This window comes from Salvelinus fontinalis, chromosome 6 (genome assembly GCF_029448725.1).
Source record: "Salvelinus fontinalis isolate EN_2023a chromosome 6, ASM2944872v1, whole genome shotgun sequence".
NCBI lineage: Eukaryota > Metazoa > Chordata > Actinopteri > Salmoniformes > Salmonidae > Salvelinus > Salvelinus fontinalis.
The window spans coordinates 52632738-52656006 of NC_074670.1; the positions used below are offsets into that span (position 1 = coordinate 52632738).

The following is a 23269-nucleotide window of genomic DNA, read 5'->3' on the forward strand; positions in this document are numbered from 1 at the left end:
GCCCATATTCACCCAGTCAGCCCATAAACACCCTGTCAGCCCATATCCACCTAGTCAGCCCATATTCACCCTGTCAGCCCATATACACCCTGTCAGCCCATATCCACCTAGTCAGCCCATATTCACCCAGTCAGCCCATAAACACCCTGTCAGCCCATATCCACCTAGTCAGCCCATATACACCCTGTCAGCCCATATACACCCTGTCAGCCCATATCCACCTAGTCAGCCCATATTCACCCAGTCAGCCCATATCCACCTAGTCAGCCCATATACACCCTGTCAGCCCATATACACCCTGTCAGCCCATAAACACCCTGTCAGCCCATATCCACCTAGTCAGCCCATATACACCCTGTCAGCCCATATACACCCTGTCAGCCCATATCCACCCTGTCAGCCCATAAACACCCAGTCAGCCCATGTCCACCTAGTCAGCCCATATACACCCAGTCAGCCCATATTCACCCTTTCAGCCCATATACACCCTGTCAGCCCATATACACCTAGTCAGCCCATATTCACCCTGTCAGCCCATATACACCCAGTCAGCCCATGTCCACCTAGTCAGCCCATATACACCCAGTCAGCCCATCCTTCCTGTTTGGCCCTGTCCGGGGGTTTCTTCGGATGGGGCCACAGTGTCTCCTGACCGCTCCTGTCTCAGCCTCCAGTATTTATGCTGCAGTAGTTTATGTGTCGGGGGGCTAGGGTCAGTTGGTTATACCTGGAATACTTCTCCTGTCTTATCCAGTGTCCTGTGTGAATTTAAGTATGCTCTCTCTAATTCTCTCGTTCTCTCTTTCTCTCTGAGAACCTGAGCCCTAGGACCATACGTCAGGACTACCGGGCATGCTGACACCTTGCTGTCCCCAGTCCGCCCGGCCTTGCTGCTATTCCAGTTTCAACTGTTTCTGCCTGCGGTTACGAAACCCCTACCTGTCCCAGACCTGCTTTTTTCAACTCTTAATGATCGGCTATGAAAAGCCAACTGAGATTTATTCCTGATTATTATTTCACCATGCTTGTCATTTATGAACATTTTGAAAATCTTGGCTCTCTCTAATTTTCTCCTTCTCTCTTTCTCTCGGAGGACCTGAGCCCTAGGACCATACGTCGGGACTACCGGCCGTGGTGACTCCTTGCTGCCCCCAGTCCGCCTGGCCTTGCTGCTATTCCAGTTTCAACTCTTCTGCCTGTGGTTATGGAACCCCTACCTGTCCCAGACCTGCTGTTTTCAACTCTTAATGATCGGCTATGAAAAGCCAACTGAGATTTATTCCTGATTATTATTTGACCATGCTTGTCATTTATGAACATTTTGAAAATCTTGGCTTTCTCTAATTTTCTCCTTCTCTCTTTCTCTCGGAGGACCTGAGCCCTAGGACCATACGTCGGGACTACCGGCCGTGGTGACTCCTTGCTGCCCCCAGTCCGCCTGGCCTTGCTGCTATTCCAGTTTCAACTCTTCTGCCTGTGGTTATGGAACCCCTACCTGTCCCAGACCTGCTGTTTTCAACTCTTAATGATCGGCTATGAAAAGCCAACTGAGATTTATTCCTGATTATTATTTGACCATGCTTGTCATTTATGAACATTTTGAAAATCTTGGCTCTCTCTAATTTTCTCCTTCTCTCTTTCTTTCTCTCGGAGGACCTGGGCCCTAGGACCATGCGTCGGGACTGCCGCCCGTGGTGACTCCTTGCTGTCCCCAGTCCGCCTGGCCTTGCTGCTATTCCAGTTTCAGCTGTTCTGCCTGCGGTTATGGAACCGCCACCTGTCCCAGACCTGTTGTTTTTCAACTCTTAATGATCAGCTATGAAAAGCCAACTGAAAATTATTCATGATTATTATTTGACCATGCTTGTCACTTATGAACATTTTTGAACATCTTGGCATAGTTCTGTTATAATCTCCACCCGGCACAGCCAGAAGAGGACTGGCCACCCCTCATAGCCTGGTTCCTCTCTAGGTTTCTTCCTAGGTTTTGGCCTTTCTAGGGAGTTTTTCCTAGCCACCGTGCTTCTACACCTGCATTCTAGCTGTTTGGGGTTTTAGGCTGGGTTTCTGTACAGCACTTCGAGATATTATCTGATGTACGAAGGGCTATATAAAATAAAATTGATTGATTGAATTGATATACACCCAGTCAGCCCATATACATCCAGTCAGCCCATATACACCCAGTCAGCCCATATACACCCAGTCAGCCCATATCCACCTAGTCAGCCCATATACATCCAGTCAGCCCATATACATCCAGTCAGCCCATATACACCCAGTCAGCCCATAATCATCCAGTCAGCCCATAATCATCCAGTCAGCCCATATACATCCAGTCAGCCCATATACACCCAGTCAGCCCATATACACCCAGTCAGCCCATATACACCCAGTCAGCCCATATACACCCAGTCAGCCCATATACACCCAGTCAGCCCATGTCCACCTAGTCAGCCCATATACACCCAGTCAGCCCATATACACCCAGTCAGCCCATATACACCCAGTCAGCCCATATCCACCTAGTCAGCCCATAATCATCCAGTCAGCACATATACACCTAGTCAGCCCATATACACCCAGTCAGCCCATATTCACCCAGTCAGCCCATATACACCCAGTCAGCCGATATACATCCAGTCAGCCCATATACACCCAGTCAGCCCATATACACCCAGTCAGCCCATATCCACCTAGTCAGCCCATAATCATCCAGTCAGCCCATATACACCCAGTCAGCCCATATACACCCAGTCAGCCCATATACACCCAGTCAGCCCATGTCCACCTAGTCAGCCCATATACACCCAGTCAGCCCATATACACCCAGTCAGCCCATATACACCCAGTCAGCCCATATCCACCTAGTCAGCCCATATTCACCCAGTCAGCCCATATACACCCAGTCAGCCCATATACACCCAGTCAGCCCATGTCCACCTAGTCAGCCCATATACACCCAGTCAGCCCATGTCCTATCAAATTAATTTCCATATGAATAGTCCAGGTTGATCTTATCTTAGGCTATATGGGATATTTATTAGGTAAGAGCAAAAAAATCACAGGAAGAAGAGGACAGCAGTGTGACGACAACAGCTACAACAGAGGAGGACTCTGACTGTGGGTTGGGGGGGTATGTTCAGTATACAGTAACAATGATAATTCATAGAAAAACGTAGATGCACGGACTAACTCACGGACTAACTCTCTAACATGACAGGCAGTTTAGTTCAGTTACTTACAGTATCGACTGTCTGGCCTGAGGGCTTCCATATACCATGGTCTTTATGCCTAATTAGTAAAACCACATTATGTTTCAATCAATATCAACAGGAAGAATATCTTGATCTTTAGTCATAATAACCTCCCTGAGGTTGTTGTGTTCTCCATTTAACCTTTACATTTAGGTTAGAGATCATCACAACAGGCAGACACAGAGATCCTCCATGTTAATGTAACACCACCATATCCATTCCCCTATATGCAGCACAGATACATTTATGTCATATAAACTGATTACACCTACTAATAATAACAGATGGATAATGGATCAATAATGGATCTACAGTAATTCTCCAATATATGGTGGGATTACGTGTCCATATTAGCACAGGCCCAGTCTCAGCAGGAGTTGTTTCAGGCTAGCAGCCAGTGCAGATCTTCAGTATCCACTTGTCCAGTTGCTTGTTTCAATAGCTCTTGTTGTTTCAGGTTGTTGCAGGCTGATTCCTCTTCTAATGTGCAGGTGAGTCTTACATGACGATGTCACTATTCTGTCTATGAATCATTCCAGGTTTTCACAGTGGCACCGTCAACGTCAAGCAGTTACTACCGTGACAACAATGTCAACTGGGACCAAGAGAACACATCACTTCTACAACCGTGACAGAGTTAGATGCTATTTAGCTTCGACCATCAAAAAGTAAACGGTGTGTACATACAAACTTACAATATAGTGAAAGTAAAACAGTCGAAAAACAATAAGAAGCTCATAAAGTCACAGTGAAACATCTCTGTATATAGACAGTTACCTTAACCACACTACATAATGCTGACAACAGTCCAGAACGTCCAAGAGTGTTCAAAGTTCTAAAGGTCGTGGATTGGAGGTCCAGGAATCCAAAAGTTCAAACGGCGAGTTGATATTATAATGAGATATCTGGATGGCAAGGCAACACACAGGAACAACCTCAGTTAAGCTGGATCTAAGGAGAGGAAAGGGACTATGGACAACCCTTGCATTGATACATCTATAGTATACATCTATTTACATGAAATCAATTTTTCTCAAATATACTCCAGAGTAATCTGGATAGAACATAAGGTTGGTTTCCCATACACAGAGAAAGCCTAGTCGTGTACTAAAAAGCATGCTAAGTGGTTCTTAGTCCGGGCCTAGGCTTAATCTGTGTCCGGGAAACTGGCATATATGGTTGAACATATTGACACTATTTCTTTAAATAGTCCTTGGTGACGGCCTCTAAGAAGTTGGGAGCAGACATGAGAATGGTGAAGGTGCCGACGATGGAGAAGAGAGTGAAGGCCACCAGACACAGTCTGTCCACCACGGCAGCAGCAAACTTCCACTCGCTGCAGATCGCCACTTCCTCATCCTGGTCCCTGAAGCGCTGGGCAATATACGACACCTCCTCCAGGATCTGAAGGACCTCCGGAGGAGGAGTAAAGATCAACCCCCTTCCTCCTCCTCCAGCACCTCCCCCTGGGGGCTCAGCCTCCCCGCAGGGGGTCCCTTGGGCCCGCCCCCCCAACGCAACGCCTGAATCGCTGGAGGGGGGGCACCGGGGGCTTTCCATGGCATGGTAGCTGAAGTAGAGGCTCATGCTGCCGTTGGAGGTGCCGGTGGGGCATGTGGCGCAGGGGGCCTGGGAGAGGGGCGTGGTGAGGCCCGTCATGGTGCCCATGGGTCCCATCTCGATGGAGCTGGCGCTGGAGTGGTGCTGTGGAGTGTGGCGGTACTTGTAGCCTGCTGGTTTACGCTCCTCGCCCGGCTGTTTCATACGCAGGAACCAAGCACACCAGTTCAACAGCACTACCCTGACCTAGAGAGAGAGAGAGAGGGAGGGAGAGGGGGTTGAGACTGTAACACACATATACACACAATGTGTGATGGTTGATGAGTAATGAGAATGACAATGATGACGACGACAGCGGCGACGACGACAACGATGATGACAACAATGATGACGACAACGATGTGGACGAAGACAACGATGATGACAACAATGATGAGGATGAAGATGACGATGATGATGACAACAATTTGATTACGAAGACGACAATAATGAGGACGAAGACAACGATGATGACAGCAACGATGAGGATGAAGACAACGATGATGATGACAACAATGATGAAGATGAAGACGACGATGATGACAACGATGATGACAACAATAATGAGGATGAAGACGACGATGATGACAGCAACGATGAGGATGAAGACGACGATGATGACGACAACAATGATGGAGACGAAGACGACGATGATGACGACGATGATGACGACAACAATGATGAAGATGAAGACGACGATGATGACAACGATGAGGACAACAATAATGAGGATGAAGACGACGATGATGACAGCAACGATGAGGATGAAGACGACGATGATGACAGCAACGATGAGGGTGAAGACGACGCTGATGACAACGATGAAGACAACAATAATGAGGATGAAGACGACGATGATGACAGCAACGATGAGGGTGAAGACGACGATGATGACGACGATGATGAGAACGAATACGACGATGATAACAACAATGATGATGACGATGATGACAACAATGATGAGGACGAAGACGACGATGATGACGACGATGTGGACGAAGACGACGATGATAACAACAACAAGAATGATGAGGGATATGATGAAGATTGGGAGCGGGACTCACCCATCTGGGCATTTTTCCGCCCTGAGGGTCATGGTGATGAAACTGCAGGACCAGAACAGTCACCACTACAGACAGACCCACTATCATCATGGTGCTGGCAAAGTACTGAGCTACAAAACACACACCACAACCAGATCAAACATTAACACCTTGACATCATACATCACACAGACACTGACCAACAGAAGGGAGAGACGGTGCATCCAAAATGGCACTGGGCAGGGTCTGTTCATAAGCAGCAAACTAAAGAGGGAATAGGTTGCCATGAGGACACAGCCAGAGTCTTGTCTTCGTAGTTGTAGTGTGGTTTCAGTTGAATGTGTCTTTGTATATCAGTGGAAAATCAAGCAGCGCGATAATATAACATTTTGGTAAAACACCGCCGAGGGTGGGGGCAAACACCGCCGAGGGTGGAGGCAAACACCGCCGAGCTTAAGAGCACATCATGAATGTATTCTCTCAGGGGAGGGACTGAAGGAAGGAAGGGAAGAAGGGAGAGAGGGAAGGGAGCTCCACTCCACTCGAGCGTTAACTCAACACTGCTCTTTCCCAAATATCTCAGCTATGTAACTGTCTCACAGGCCAGACACACCCCTTCCCTCTCTCTGTTAGCAAACAACCTATAACTTCTTCAGACATGAACAAACGCTAGCAGGAGGCTAGCAGGGCAAAGGGCACATGACCCACTGTGCGATCAGGGGTACGGATGATCCCTGGTCGGCTTATGAGGAGGAGGCTGGGAAGGAGTAGGGATTCATATTTTCCAGAAAATCTACCAAGTTTCAATACTGGGAATAATTCATATTCATCACGTGTATCCCAGGAAATACCTGAGAATCAGAAGTGGCCATTCTAAGCATTTTTTTAAAATGATATGGTCACTGTGCCAGGGTTCTCCCCAAATAGAGGGGCGCTGCACCACATTGCCGGCTTGGCTGCGCCACTATGTAAAGATTTCAGAGCAAATGAAACTGATATTTAGTAATGATAAAGTAACTATCGCCAATGACATTGTTATGAATTGCGAAACAGGCCGTTCATAAATGCAGAGCATTAATCATGTTCCTCAATTAATTCAGCGCATTTCAGCAGTAGGCTGAACACAGAGCGCGCTCAGGGCACTTTAAATATCAAGGTATCTTAAAGGGGGACTAGGTGCTCTATGTAAAGCTGAAGCATTACAGATTCCGCGATATAAATCTTAGTGGTGTGAAGTACTTAAGTAAAAATACTTGAAAGTACTACTTAAGTCGTTTTTGGGGGTACCTCTACTTTACTTTACTATTTATATTTTTGAAAACTTTTACTTTTACTTCACTACATTCCTAAAGAAAATGCTGTACTTTTTCCTACATACACCCAAAAGTACTTGTTACATTTTGATTGCTTAGCAGGACAGGAAAATGGTCTAATTCACACACTTATCAAGAGAACATCCCTGGTCATCCCTACTGCCTCTGATCTAGCGGACTCACTAAACCCACATGCTTAGTTTGTAAATGATGTCTGAGTGTTGGAACGTGCCCCTGGCTCTCCATAAATAAATAAAAAAACAAGAAAATGGTGTTGTATGGTTTGCTTAATATAAGGAATTTAATACTTTTACTTTTACTTTTGATACTTAAGTATATTTAAAACCAAATACTTTTTGACTTTTACTCAAGTAGGAATTTTACTGGGTGACTTTCACTTTTACTTGAGTCATTTTCTATTAAGGTATCTTTACTTTTACTCAAGTATGACAATTGGGCACTTTTTCCACGACTGAGAAATGTAAAGGTCATTTGCGATTGAGCCGACATATGCAGCGTCTACCGTGCATGCAGTCTCCGTGAATGCAGTCTCCGTGAATGCAGTCTCCTTGAATGCAGTCTCCGTGAATGCAGTCTCCGTGAATGCAGTCTCCGTGAATGCAGTCTCTGTGAATGCAGTCTCCTTGAATGCAGTCTCCGTGAATGCAGTCTCCGTGAATGCAGTCTCCGTGAATGCAGTCTCTGTGAATGCAGTCTCTGTGAATGCAGTCTCTGTGAATGCAGTCTCCTTGAATGCAGTCTCCGTGAATGCAGTCTCTGTGAATGCAGTCTCTGTGAATGCAGTCTCCTCATACTGTTTGCTGATCACACATTCTCTACCGAAGCTCTCATATGGGCACCAAGTACGAGACAGCGCAGACAAGCCCGGGAAATGTTACAGCGGTATTTTGACATGCATAGGCAAGAGATGTGCTTTGATAATTCAACCTATGGATTACAGAATAGAGTTAGGAAATTTCATGTGAGACAGGAGTCAGGATTTAGGGTTTCAGTGGGATTGGGAATGGATAGGAAAATAGCCTAGGATTTAGGACAGGAGAAACCTATGTAGTGAACTGTTCATAGGCCTATCAAATTTGAAGGGTCACAGTGACAGCTCAGAGGCACAGGTTATTTTAGATAAAGGCTTCCATGCGACAACCTGTTTGGATAATGTGCTATTTTATTTTTCGTTAATCTGCTGCTGCGCATGTTGTGTATTTTGTGGAATTGCATTACTGCCACATTGGAGAACATTAGCACCACATCCCGGGATCCCGGTTGCCCGTGTTAATCCCTAGGAAGGAGTACTGAAGAAGAGGAGGAAATTGAGAAGACAGAGGAAGAGCATGGTGAAGAGGAGGAGCAGGAGGAAGAGGAGGAAAACACTGAAGTAGAACAAAAATTAAGATGATAAGTATGAGAAAGAGGAGGTCGAGACAGGAGAAGAGTGGGATTCTAATTAGGAGGAAGAGTTGGTTGAAGAAACCAGATAGGAGCACTGCCAGAGGGTGTAATCCAGCAGAGTGGAGGTGGGAAGTGCAGAGATGCCCCTACATAGTGCTGACTAACACTGCCCTTCACTTATAATTCTACACAGCCCATGCCCATCTGAGCCTGTCAGCATGTTCACACACACACACACATACACAGAAAGATAGATAGAGCGGTATTGATACATAATGAACACAACTAATGGAGCATTTCTCAGTGAAAGCCGCGCTAACTCAACTGAGACACACACATACACACAGTTTATGTTGCTAGTTCAACAGCGCTAACACACAAGCACACACCCACATATTTACATAATTAAAAAATGTATTACTATTTTTGCAGGATAATACGTAGAAACTGCACATGTGTACAGGTACACACACACACACACATGAAAATTAGATGAAGCAGAGACAGAGAGAGAGACGAGAGACGTGAGAGAGACGAAAGAGACATACGAGAGAGACGATAGAGACGAGAGAGAGAGAGACGAGAGACAGAGACGAGAGAGAGACGAGAGAGAGATGAGATGAGAGAGAGAGAAAAGAGAGAGAGACGAGAGAGAGTGAGATGAGAGATGAGAGAAAGAGACGAGAGACTGAGATGAGAGACAGACACACACACACACTCCTCCCAGGCCTCCACTCCATGAAAGTGATGTGATGGGCTGAACTTGTGAGCACTATCATGAGTGTCTCATCACAGCAGCGGAAGCCTTTAAACTTCTCTCTCTCAGAACATTACCCACTAAAGGTTACTCATCTCACGCCATCCATCCATCTATCAATCCTGCCTTCTGCTCTGCTCTTCTTCCTCTCCTCACAGGGAGCCTGGCTTGTCACGACCCACTAATAATGTTGCCAGTATCATCCTCAATGTCAGCCTGTTCCAACACCATCCTGCTCAAACATGACATCAGGGTATTGAGACTGACATTAAAGACATGTACAGTGAATTCGGAAAGGTATTCATAGCCCTTGACTTTTTCCACAGCCTCATTTTGAAATGGATTGAATCGTTTTTTCCCCCATCAATCTGCACACTATACCCCATAATGACAAAGCAAAAATAGTTTTTTGAGATATATTAGCTAATTTATAAAAAATAAAAATAAAAATATTTACATAAGTATTGAGACCCTTTACTGAGTACTTTGTTGAAGCACCTTCGGCAGCGATTACAGCCTCGAGTCTTCTTGGATATGACGCTACACGCTTGGCACACCTGTATTTGGGGAGTTTCTCCCATTATTCTCTGCAGATCCTCTCAAGCTCTGTCAGGTTGGATGGAAAGCGTCTCTGCACAGCTATTTTCAGTTCTAGGAGCAGGTTTTCATCAAGGATCTCTCTGTACTTTGCTCCATTCATCTTTCCCTCGATCCTGACTAGTCTCCCAGTCCCTGCCGCTGAAAAACATCCCCACAGCATGATGCTGTCACCACCATGCTTCACTGTAAGGTTGGTGCCAGGTTTTCTCCAGACGTGACGCTTGGCATTCAGACCAACAAGTTCATTCTTGGTTTCATCAGACTAGAGAATCTTGTTCCTCATGGTCTGAGAGTCCTTTAGGTACCTTTTGGCAAACTCCAAGCGGCTGTCATGTGCCATTTACTGAGGAGTGTCTTCCGTCTGGCCACTCTACCATAAAGGCCTGATTGGTGGAGTGCTGCAGAGATGGTTGTCCTTCTGAAAGGTTCTCCCATCTCCACAGAGGAACTCTGGAGCTCTGTCAGAGTGACCATCAGGTTCTTGGTCACCCTGACCTAGGCCCTTCTCCCCCGATTGCTCAGTTTGGCTGGGCAGCCAGCTTTAGGAAGAGTCTTGATGGTTCCAAAATTCTTCCATTTAAGAATGATGGAAACCACTGGGTTCTTGGGGACCTTTTTTTGGTACCTTTCTCCAAGTCTGTGCATCGACACACTTCTGTCTTGGAGCTCTACGTACAATTCCTTCGACATCATGGCTTGGTTTTTGCTCTGACATATACTGTCAACTGTGGGACCTTACATAGACAGGTGTGTGCCTTTCCAAATCATGTCCAATCAATTGAATTGACCACAGGTCCAATCAAGTTGTAGAAACATCTCAAGGATGATCAATGTAAACAGGATGCACCTGAGCTCAATTTCGAGTCTCATAGCAAAGGGTCTGAATACTTATGTAAATTAGGTATTTCTGTTTTTATTATTTTTATAAATTTGCAAAAATGTCTAAAAACCTGACTTCGCTTTGTCATTATGGGGTATTGTGTGTAGATTGATGAGGGTAAAACATAATTATCAATTTTAGAATAAGGCTGTACTATAATGAAATGTGGAAAAAGTCAAGGGGTCCGAATACTTTCCGAATACACACACACACACACACACACACACACACACACACACACACACACACACACACACACACACACACACACACACACACACACACACACACACACACACACACACACACACAGAACCCACCGATGAGAGGCACAGAGTCTGAGGTGGCAGGCATGATCTCAGCAACCAGTAGCATGAAGACTGTTAGAGAGAGCAAGACTGTGATACCTGGAGAGAGAGAGAGAGAGAGAGAGAGAGAGAGAGAGAGTCATCTGAAATTATTCTTGGAATACGTTACGCTAGTGATCAGTTATAACCTCTTGGCTAAACCAATTTGTTACACTGGTGGTTTCTCTGACATGTCCGAGGCAAGTTACCAATTGGAAGCGATTACAGTTAACTGCTCCCCCTTTGATATCTATTAATCAAGCCTAATATCCCTGACAGAATTTCAGGAAGGAGAGGATTCCAGAATGTGTGTTCAGACGTTCCCATCTGAACACAGCAGGAAGATAACCCATCATCCCAAGACATCCATCAATCAACCCAAATAATACACCTGGCAGACGGTTGGTATGGATACAATTCCATAATGGACGGACTTTCCAAGACGGCTCCCAGCGTTCCTTCCTTACCCAGGGAGATCTTCTCTCCAGAGTCGGCGGGCAGCAGGAAGACCAGCAGGGCCAGGCCAGAGATGAGGACACAGGGGATGAGAAGGTTGAGACCGTAGTAGAGGGTTCGTCTTCGCATGGTGACCGTGAAGGTGACGTCAGGGTAGGGCTCCTTACAGCAGTCATAGTACAGCTCATTACGCTTGGCTGGGACTCCTAGGAGACACACACACACGCACACACACGATGAAACACTGTTAGGGGTAATTCCAAATCAATGCATTTACATTGATTCATCGATGACCTGTTCACATGTTCTTTGACATACACACACACACACACACACACACATGAGTAGGAACCACACACTTCAAAAGACGGTCTTACACACGCCAAAGATCTACACACTCTCAAACACTTGTTCCTCTCACTGTGCAGAGTTTATCAAGTAACATGCCCCCTCTGGCAGTGTGGAGTGAACATGAAATGTAGTCTGACACCCCCCATACCCAGACACCCCCCTCAGGGACCCTCCAATGGCCCAGGTGGGTCACTGGGTCATAACTGGCTGGGGTGACACCCCCACCCCCTCTCCCACAAAACCATTCCCACCCACCTCTGTAGCGATAGAGACATGGACACACTTGCTGATACAGAGACAGAGGGACAAGCAGATAGATTAAAAGAGACAGAGTAGAGAAAGAGATGGAGACACAGAGAGACAGAGAGACAGAGAGATAGAGAAACACAAGCACATAGCAAAATGCAGTGCTATCTGGCCCTAAATCGACAGTACACCGTGGCTAACTATTTGACCATGGTTACTGATCAAAACCTTAGAAAAACCTTGACAAAGTACAGGCTCAATGAGCACAGCCTTGCCATTGAGAAGGGTAGACACAGGAAAACCTGGCTCCCTGTAGAGGAAAGGCTGTGCAACCACTGCACAACAGCAGAACCTGAGACAGAGCTGCATTTCCTGACAAAATGTCAAAAATATAAAACAATTAGAGAGTGTCATTTCCCCAAATTTGAAACCCTTATTCAAGGTTTCAAAGACCTCTCTGATGAGAATAGGCTACCCATCCTGTTGGGAGAGGACGCAGAGAGCTGTGGGTTGGCAGCGCACTATATTGCTGCCTGTCATAAGATGAGGGACAGTGTCTGACAGACCAATCAACCTGCACATGTCCTCTACTGTATGCTTATTGTTATTGTTCAATGTATGGTTATTTTGACCCTTGGTTATTGTTGATACTGTTGTCTCGTTGACAATTTTGATTATTATTATTTTAATATTGTAAATATCCAAAGTAAGCTTTGGCAATATGTACATTGTTACGTCATGCCAATAAAGCAAATTGAATTGAATTGAGACAGTCGAGAGAGAGAGAGAGAGAGAGAGAGAGAGAGAGAGAGAGAGAGAGAGAGAGAGAGAGAGAGAGAGAGAGAGAGAGAGAGAGAGAGAGAGGGAGAGGGAGAGGGAGAGGGAGAGGGAGAGAGAGAAAGAGAGAGGGAGGGAGAAATCGTACCCACGAGGTCCCACTCCCCGTTGGGTATATAGGTAGACGTGTCCACGTCCAGCATCTGGAGGTCCAGCAGCCAGCCGTTGTGGGTCCAAGAGCCAAACTTCAGGTCACACTTCTGGACGTCGAAGGGGAACCAGCGCACGTCAATATAGCAGGTACTCTTCAGGATGCCCGGGGGGATGTACTGGCAGTAACCTGACGCATTCACCAGCACGTTAGTGTGGAAGGTAGCATCAAACCTTTCATCAGCACTAAAGGGAGAGTGAGGGAGAGAAAGGTAGAGAGAGAGAGAGAGAGAGAGAGAGAGAGAGAGAGAGAGAGAGAGAGAGAGAGAGAGAGAGAGAGAGAGAGAGAGAGAGAGAGAGAAAGAAAGAAAGAAAGAAAGAAAGATAAACATCTTTAACAACCTATAAGACTTCTCAATACATTCATGTCAATATGTAGACAGACAAATGTATTTATCTGATTCTAGTTAGTTCAATGTCAATAATAGGATGGAATTTGGTTATATGTCAATCTTAGTGTACGTATTGCTAAACTTTACTGACTGTAAAGAGCCAGACAAGCGCAGATACATTGCATAAGTGATGCATTAATTATACATATCAGCGAATACAAGGATATATATTGTGTTTAAAGGAGAACAAAAACACAAGAGAGAGAGAGAGAGAGAGAAAGAGAGAGAGAGAATCTGAAGTCAAGTCAAATGTCTACTGATGATCTGGTGCTTCTGTCACGAACCAAGGAGGGCATACAGCAGCACCTAGATCTTCTGCACAGACCTGGGCCCTGACAGTAAATCTCAGAGGAAGACCAAAATAATGGTGTTACCAAAAAGGTCCAGTCGCCAGGACCACAAATACAAATTCCATCCAGACACCGTTGCCCTAGAGCACACAAAAACTATACATACCTTGGCCTAAACATCAGCGCCACAGGTAACTTCCACAAAGCTGTGAACGATCGGAGAGACAAGGCAAGAAGGGCCTTCTATGCCATCAAAAGGAACATAAAATTCAACATATCAATTAGGATCTGGCTAAAAAGACTCGAATCAGTTATAGAACCCATTGCCCTTTACGGTTGGGTGAGGTCTGGGCCAGCTCACCAACCAAGAATTCACTAAATGGGACAAACACCAAATTGAAACTCGGCAAAAATATCCTCCGTATACAACAAAAAACACCAAATAATGCATGCAGAGCAGAATTAGGCTGATGCACGCTAATTATCAAAATCCAGAAAAGAGGAGTTAAATATTACAACCACCTAAAAGGAAGCGATTCCCAAACCTTCCATAACAAAGCCATCACCTACAGAGAGATCCCTAAGCAAGCTGGTCCTGGGGCTCTGTTCACAAACACAAACAGGCCCCACAGAGCCCCAGGACAGCAACACAATTAGACCCAACCAAATCATGAGAAAACAAAAAGCTAATTATTTGACACATAGGAAAGAATTCACAAAAAAACAGAGCAAACTAGAATGCTATTAGGCCCTAAACAGAGAGTACACAGGGGCAAAATACCTGACCACTGTGACAGACCCAAACTTAAGAAAAGCTTTGACTATATACAGTCTCAGTGAGCATAGCCTTGCTATTAAGAAAGGCCACCATAGGCAGAACTGGCTCTCAAGAGAAGACAAGCTATGTGCACACTGCCCACAAAATGATGTAGAAGCTGAGCTGCACTTCTTAACCTCCTGCCAAATGTATGACCATTTTAGAGACACATTTTTCCCTCAGATTACACAGACCCGCAAAGAATTAGAAAACAAACCCAATTTTGATAAACTCCCATATCTACTGGGTGAAATACCACAGTGTGCCATCACAGCAGCAAGATTTGTGACCTGTTGCCACAAGAAAAGGGCAACCGGTGAAGAACAAACATCATCGTAAATACAATTGTTTTCGCTTTTGTACTTTAACCATTTGCACATCGTTACAACACTATATATACATAATATGACATTTGAAATGTCTTTATTCTTTTGGAACTTCTGTAAGTGTAATGTTTACTGTTAATTTTGATTGTTTATTATCTACTTCACTTGCTTTGGCAATGTTAACATATGTTTCCCATGCCAATAAAGCCCCTTGAACTGAATTGAATTGAGAGCGAGTGAGTGTGAGAGAGAGAGAGAGAGAGAGCAAATGAGTCATTTTACCTGTTTATAGCATGATAAAAGGCAAGCCGCTCTAGAGCAACGGGTGGTGTGGGGCCGTGTGAGTGTGTGTTTGTGTGTTTTGCATGTCAGATACTGTTTTCTACTGTGTGCGTGCATCTCTCTGCTGCCTCAGCTCAACCTGTCACAGTAATGCTCAGTGAAGCGCTATGCATGGCTAGCTGTGGACCGACCAACCAGCACAGGGCCAGACAGGTGATGCCCAGGTGAGCTGATAATGTCATGAGATGTTAAACATGCAGCGACAGACAGGGAATAAACAAACCACTGTCCTCCTTCATAACTCAGCTGCTTACCTGCTGTGCCTGCAAACGTCTGTTACACTGGGGTGCAAACACACATTTCTATGGTAAAACAAATATATACTCTTTGAGGTCAACTAAAGCCTGAGTTAAAGAGTTAAAGACAGCCAGACAACCTGTCCTGTGCTAACACACACAACCACACACACACAACCACACGAACACACACACACTCCGTCAGATCATGAGATGAAACCTGACCAGCGTATGCGGGAGGTCCACAGAAACCCTCTCAGTATAATTCTCATTGGTGACGTTCCTCTGCCAATGTTCACCCAAACACGCACGCACACACGCACGCACACACACAAACACACACAGGAGATGTCTGAAGATGTCATCAGACAGAGAGAGTTTCATTGGAGTGATTGCCGATGGGTTTGTGCACTGTGAGTCGTGAACGGTGAGCCCTAACAATCTCCCTCCCTCCACCCCTCCCTACCTCCACCCCTGCCTACCTCCCTCTCTTCAGGCCCAAGAGAACACACTGGATGATGATAGATAAAGAGATTAAACCAGAGAGGAGAGGGATATGTTCCGTAATGATGAGGCATTGTGACACAATGGAGATAATAAGGAAATAATATGATCTACTTGGTCTAGTGGGTCTACTTGGTCTAGAGGGTCTAGTGGGTCTCTAGAGGGTCTAGTGGGTCTACTGGGTCTAGAGGGTCTAGTGGGTCTAGTGGGTCTACTTGGTCTAGTGGGTCTAGAGGATCTACTTGGTCTAGTGGGTCTAGAGGGTCTACTGGGTCTAGTGGGTCTACTTGGTCTAGTGGGTCTACTTGGTCTACTGGGTCTAGTAGGTCTACTGGGTCTACTTGGTCTAGTGGGTCTAGAGGGTCTACTGGGTCTAGTGAGTCTAGTGGGTCTAGAAGGTCTACTTGGTCTAGTGGGTCTAGAGGGTCTAGTGGGTCTACTTGGTCTAGTCGGTCTAGGGGGTCTCGTGGGTCTAGAGGGTCTACTGGGTCTAGTAGGTCTACTTGGTCTACTTGGTCTAGAGGGTCTAGTGGGTCTACTGGGTCTAGTGGGTCTAGAGGGTCTATTGGGTCTAGATGGTCTACTGGGTCTAGATGGTCTACTGGGTCTAGTGGGTCTAGATGGTCTAGGGGGTCTACTTGGTCTACTGCGTCTAGTGGGTCTACTGGGTCTAGAGGGTCTACTGGGTCTAGAGGGTCTACTGGGTCTAGAGGATCTGTGGGTTGCAGGCTATCTCATGACTCAACTCACATTGCATATGCTTGTACTGGAAAGGACGATGAGGCTAGTGGTGATGTGGGGGGGGCTAGGGCTATGGGGATGGTTCTAGGGCTTAGTTCCGACTGGGATTGGGGTTGAAGTTATAGTTGGAGCGATTGGGTGAAGAATCGTAACTCTGTGAATGATCCAGGATCAGATATAATATTCACGCATGCAAACACATAACCACAATGTAACTAGCACAGGTAGCACCAAGCAGCACAGTTCCAGAAACGAAACACACACACACACACACACACACTGCGGGTCCTATCGGGCAGACCATGCCTTCCCCTTTTATCCGTGGTCCATCCCCAACAGTGGAAACCCATTAAGGCACCTGACAGTTCTTTTCAGACCCCTATCAACGACCACTTATCCCCCCCGACAACCGCGAGACACCCCAAGCGATAACGTAGCCGCGCCTGGGAACACAATCCCCCGGGTTACACACATTCAGCGCGGTGACAAAAGAGTGGCCCGAGCCTTAGAGAGGATTTGCTGATTTATCTATTTTCTCCATCTCTTCTTCCTGTTCGACTCAGTGGATCGAATGATCTACCTTTTTAGAGTTTAGTCATTTATTTCTACTTGGTGTGGGTGTGCGATCTGTGCTGGTCGGGCAGGATGAGATGCGAGCACACGCCTGTGTCTGTGTGTGTGCGTGCCTGTAAGTGTGTGTGTGTGCAATGTGCACATGTGCGTGCAGGATGAGTGTATCTGTGCTGGCTGGGCAAGGGGAGATGTATGCATGGGCAGGGCTTTATTCAGAGCTCTGCGTTAATGTATCAGCTAGTGCGTATCCAGCGAGAGCATATACACACTCACACATGTACATGCAATCTGAACACAGAGACACATGCAGAGCACACACCGAGCTCAGAACAGGGCGCATCACAAAGCAGAGGAAACAAAACACAAACGACAGAGAACACACACACAATTCACATGAGTCCATTTTCACTCAAACAATAAAAGCACAGACGCATGATAGGACAGGTGATAGGTGATATCCCTGGGAGAGGGGACAGAGAGAGGGGGCAGAGTTCAAATCACACGCACATGGTGGAAAGAGTAAAGTCTTAAACATGTGGGGACAGTGAAAGGGGGCAACGGGCTCTGGCGACACACAGAAACCAGACAAACAATAGAGGTGGTGACAGGTTCCTGCACCAGGGGACGTGACACCTTACTGTCTTCTCTACTCACTCAATGCCTCCTGCTACACCTCCACTCACGCATGCACGCATGCACATACACACACAAAAATAATATGAAGCAGATCAACTGGGTACCCAAACAGGGAGTGAGAAAGAGAGACGAGAGAGAGACTAGAGAGAGAGAGAGACGAGAGAGAGACGAGAGAGAGACGATAGAGACAAGAGAGACGAGAGAGAGAGAGAAACGAGAGACAGTTAGAGAGAGAGAGAGACGAGAGAGAGAGACGAGAGATGATAGAAAGATACCGGAGAGTGAGACGAGAGGCAGATCGATAGAACCCAATGAAAGACACAGAGAGAAAGCGAGAGAGAAGTCAAATATATGAAGGAAACATCCAACCAGGGCAGAAGAGACAGTCCGTCCAGTCTACCCTGAGAGGAAGAGAGAAGAAGAGAATGTTCCCTGTGGGGGGGGGTCCAGGGTTCTATCATATCATTCCCCATGTGCCTTCACCCTCAGATCACTAGGATCAGGCATAGACTGTACAGTGAGACCGCCCCAGGGGCCTGATGAGTGGGAGTGGGGACAGAACATATGTCCCTTTCTCTGTCTCTGCATGCCTCTCACACTGAGCATCAGTGTAGACAACAGACAACGTCTACGTGAGCCTCGGCACCATTTGTTCCCAGTACAAATACACATATAAACCATATTCAGTGCAGAGAAGGAGGGAGGAAGAGAGAGAGTGAAGATCTTACTTGTTCTTTAAACTGAACGTGTCCATTCACAACACTGTCACAGTGACGTCGGTCCTAATTGAGAGTACGATATGCCAAGGCTAGAGAAACGCACACACAGAGGCTTGTGCAGTTGATACACTCTGTATTGACAGACAGACGAGAGCGAACACTTCCCAGTCCGTCAGGGAAACCCTGTGGATGGCTGCCTGTCTGTTTAATATGAGATCTGGACAGACAGGCACATTCCCTCAGACAGCATGGGAGACGTGCACACACAGCCACACCAAATTAGAATGGCAATTTGTCAACTCACACCCCTGATATATGATTGAAATAGGCAGCACTGCTCAATGCCCTGTCGTGTAACTGTGTTATAGTATGTCTGGGCTATACGTACACTATAGTTGATTGCTAGTGTATTATTCTGATCTGTACTGTGCTATCCTATGTTCTGTCACCCGGATGTCCATGGTCTGTTCGGTCAGCACAGCAATAAAAACATTGACTTCCTCAATCTAGACACTCTAATGTACTTGTCCTCTTGCTCAGTTGTGCACCGGGGCCTCCCACTCCTCTTTCTATTCTGGTTTGAGGCAGTTTGCGCTGTTCTGTGAAGGGAGTAGTACACAGCGTTGTGCGAGATCTTCCGTTTCTTGGCAATTTCTTGCATGGAATAGCCTTCATTTCTCAGAACAAGAATAGACTGACGAGTTTCAGAAGAAAGTTTTTGTTTCTGGCCATTTTGAGCCTGTAATCGAACCCACAAATGCTGATGCTCCAGATACTCAACTAGTCTAAAGAAGGACAGTTTTATTGCTTCTTTAATCAGAACAACAGTTTTCAGTTGTGCGACCATAATTTCGAAAGGGTTTTCTAATGATCAATTAGCCTTTTAAAATTATAAACTTGGATTAGCTAACACAACGTGCCATTGGAACACAGGAGTGATGGTTGCTGATAATGGGCCTCTGTACGCCTATGTAGATATTCCATTAAAAATCTGCCATTTCCAGCTACGATAGTCATTTACAACATTAACTATGTCTACACTGTATTTCTGATCAATTTGATGTTATTTTAATGGACAACAAATTTGCTTTTCTTTCAAAAACAAGGACATTTCTAAGTGACCGAAACTTTTGAAAGGTGGTGTGTATGTGTCATGTTTGAGTTGTTTTTGTATCATACAGTAATGTATAGCATTTAACACCCCCATGCTATATATTCAGCACATGTTCTTTAGGAAACACATGTTGCTATTCAGGATTCATTCACAACTAACTCAATGCTGCCGACAGTTTACCAATGCAATCAACAATGTTTTGTAGTCTAATCCTGCTATGTGTTGAGTCACAAACAAACAGAAATCAGACGTGTTCAACATCCCTTTCATCCCCTGGCCCTCGGCGGCTGAATACCAGGCAGACTGAGATGTGACAGGATCTTTCAGAGGGGGAATGAAATGGAATGCAGAAAAACAATGCATAATCTGTCACATGTTGTTGATCCTTCTTATGTGTGTACTTATAAAGCATTCAATAATGAAATGGTCTTTTTAGATCAAAACACTAATGATGTATTAAACTGAGTCAATCACCTCCCATTAAATTACAATAGAAGTGAATAAATGAATATTTACTATCTCTCATCTATGAAGCATACTGATGAGCCTAGGTGCCTCAGCTATATACACTGCTGCCAGACCAGCATGTTATTGGTTTCACATTCATGACGAACGGTTTAATGGTGTGTGTGTCATTAATGGGTGTTGCTTTGGTGTGTGTGTGTGTGTGTGTGTGTGTGTGTGTGTGTGTGTGCGTGTGTGTGTGTGTGTGTGTGTGTGTGTGCGTGTGTGTGTGTGTGTGTGTGTGTGTGTGTGTGTGTGTGTGTGTGTGTGTGTGTGTGTGTGTGTGTGTGTGTGTGTGTGTGTGTGTGTGTGTGTGTGTGTGTGTGTGTGCATGCCGTGTGAGCGTGTGGTGTGTGTGAGTCTCAAAGTACTGTGTTTAGCCGTGCATGGGTGTGTGTCAATGGTGCATATCATTGCAGGAGACTGTAAATGTAAGGTTCCCATTGGGGCAGCTAAACCTCAGCAGCACTGCTATAAAACTGATTATATTTTGCAGCACCATGATATTAGAAGGTCTACAAGGTTAACCCTGCTCTTACGGTGAAATTCATCAACATCTGTGATGTTTACTTCAAAATGACCCAAACCAATGACCCTAACCATCATTTCACTTTTATAGTGTCATAAATGTATGCACACCAAAAATACTAGAAGCATGTTCATTTTATATGAAGAATATAATATGATAGAATAGCATAGAACAGTATAGAATAGAACATACTATAATAGAATAGAATAGTACAGGATATAATATAATAGAACATAATAGAATATAACATAACAGAATAGAATAGAACAGGATAGAATAGAACGTAATATAATAGAACATAATAGAATAGAATAGAACAGGATAGAATAGAACGTAATATAATAGAACATAATAGAATAGAACAGAACAGGATAGAATATAACGTAATATAATAGAACATAATAGAATAGAATAGAACAGGATAGAATAGAATAGAACGTAATATAATAGAACATAATAGAATAGAACAGAACAGGATAGAATAGAACATAATAGAATAGAACATAATAGAATAGAACAGAACAGGATAGAATATAACATAATAGAATAGAATAGAATAGAACAGTATAGAATAGAACATAATAGAATAGAATAGAACAGAAAAGGATAGAATATAACATAATAGAATAGAATATAATAGAACAGGATATAATAGAATATGCACCTTTTACATGAATGAGAAGGAAATCTCCTGCACTAGTTACCCTTTTGGACAAAGCGAGGCAGGGAGAGGGGGAAAGCAGGTTAGGTAAAGAGAGGCGTGAGAGGTTAGGAGAGGAGTAATCCCCATTCTAAATCCAGCAGGGCTTTTAAAATCAGGATGAAATACTTTTTGTTTTTTCTCCTTAATCCTGTGATCCTGTGATGCTGTGGTGTGTGTGTGGTGATTACATACATGGAGATTGTAATTATGTGTCTCTACCTCACTCTACCTCTACCTCATGTATTTCTCTTTCTCACTTGTCTAACCAGTGCATTTGCTTGTGTTTTGCCCTACATAGCTAAGTGAAGAGGGGTAGATACAATCTCTGTAAATTTGCCACTAACAGGAGGGGGGGGGTGATGAAGGGAGAGATGAGACAAGACGACACAAACCCCACGTGAATCCCAAACACTGTGTACGTCTAAAAACATGCTCACCCAACTGCCTTTCAATGCTAACACGTGCGTGCGTGCGCGCGCGCACACACACACACACACACACACACACACACACACACACACACACACACACACACACACACACACACACACACACACACACACACACACACACACACACACACACACACACACACTCTGAGGGAGTTCTGCACTAAACACATTTCCTATTCAAACCCTGTCCCTCCAGGCAGGGTGATGCCAGATCACAGACGCTCCGATGCTGTTGGTTTATAGACAATGTCAGCTCGAAATTCATCCCAAGAAAGGATCAATCATAAATGACTGCATCACAAAGTTGTCATTTAACAGGGGATGGAGGTTCCACCTCTTGTAAAGCAAGATCTCATCTGTAGAAGGGGAGGATCATGGCAAGAGATCAGCATGATGGGAGGAGAGGGGGGTTGTGGGAGGAGAGAGGAGAGAGGAGGATGATGGGAGCAGAGGAGGAATGTGGGAGCTCACCTGTTGTAGAGGAGGATGTCAGGGGTCCAGATCTGGCTGGAGGGGAAACGTAGGTTCTGAACCCCAGGGTATTTCTCTGGGTTCCAGCTCAGGTACACATCAGTCCAGTACTGAGGACAGAACACAGAGACACATCAGTCCAGTACTGAGGACAGAACACAGAGACACATCAGTCCAGTACTGAGGACAGAACACAGAGACACATCAGTCCAGTACTGAGGACAGAACACAGAGACACATCAGTCCAGTACTGAGGACAGAACACAGAGACACATCAGTCCAGTACTGAGGACAGAACACAGAGACACATCAGTCCAGTACTGAGGACAGAACACAGAGACACATCAGTCCAGTACTGAGGACAGAACACAGAGACACATCAGTCCAGTACTGAGGACAGAACACAGAGACACATCAGTCCAGTACTGAGGAAAAAACACAGAGACACATCAGTCCAGTACTGAGGACAGAACACAGAGACACATCAGTTCACTACTGAGGACAGAACACAGAGACACATCAGTCCAGTACTGAGGATAGAACACAGAGACACATCAGTCCACACTGAGGACAGAACACAGAGAGACACATATTCAGGTCCACCTGTACCTGAATACCTGAGACCCTGAGAATTCGTAATGATCTCACGAGTCTAGGTTGGATCTGATTTGATTCTA

General features: G+C 45.3%; 1 protein-coding gene across 2 annotated transcripts in view; it reads right to left on the minus strand.

Moving 5' to 3' along the window:
• Positions 1 to 3023: 3023 nt before the first annotated feature.
• The window catches only part of LOC129858088 (neuronal acetylcholine receptor subunit alpha-7-like), an 81870-nt gene continuing 61624 nt past the window's right edge, over positions 3024 to 23269 (minus strand). For both annotated transcript variants that reach the window (XM_055927037.1, XM_055927036.1), the window contains 6 exons: positions 22593 to 22702; positions 13182 to 13429; positions 11671 to 11865; positions 11177 to 11263; positions 5921 to 6030; positions 3024 to 5063 (listed from right to left, as the gene is read on the minus strand). In XM_055927037.1, coding sequence (XP_055783012.1) covers positions 4452 to 5063; positions 5921 to 6030; positions 11177 to 11263; positions 11671 to 11865; positions 13182 to 13429; positions 22593 to 22702 — 1362 coding nt within the window. In that variant the 3' untranslated portion in view covers positions 3024 to 4451. The remainder of the gene's footprint in view (positions 5064 to 5920; positions 6031 to 11176; positions 11264 to 11670; positions 11866 to 13181; positions 13430 to 22592; positions 22703 to 23269) is intronic.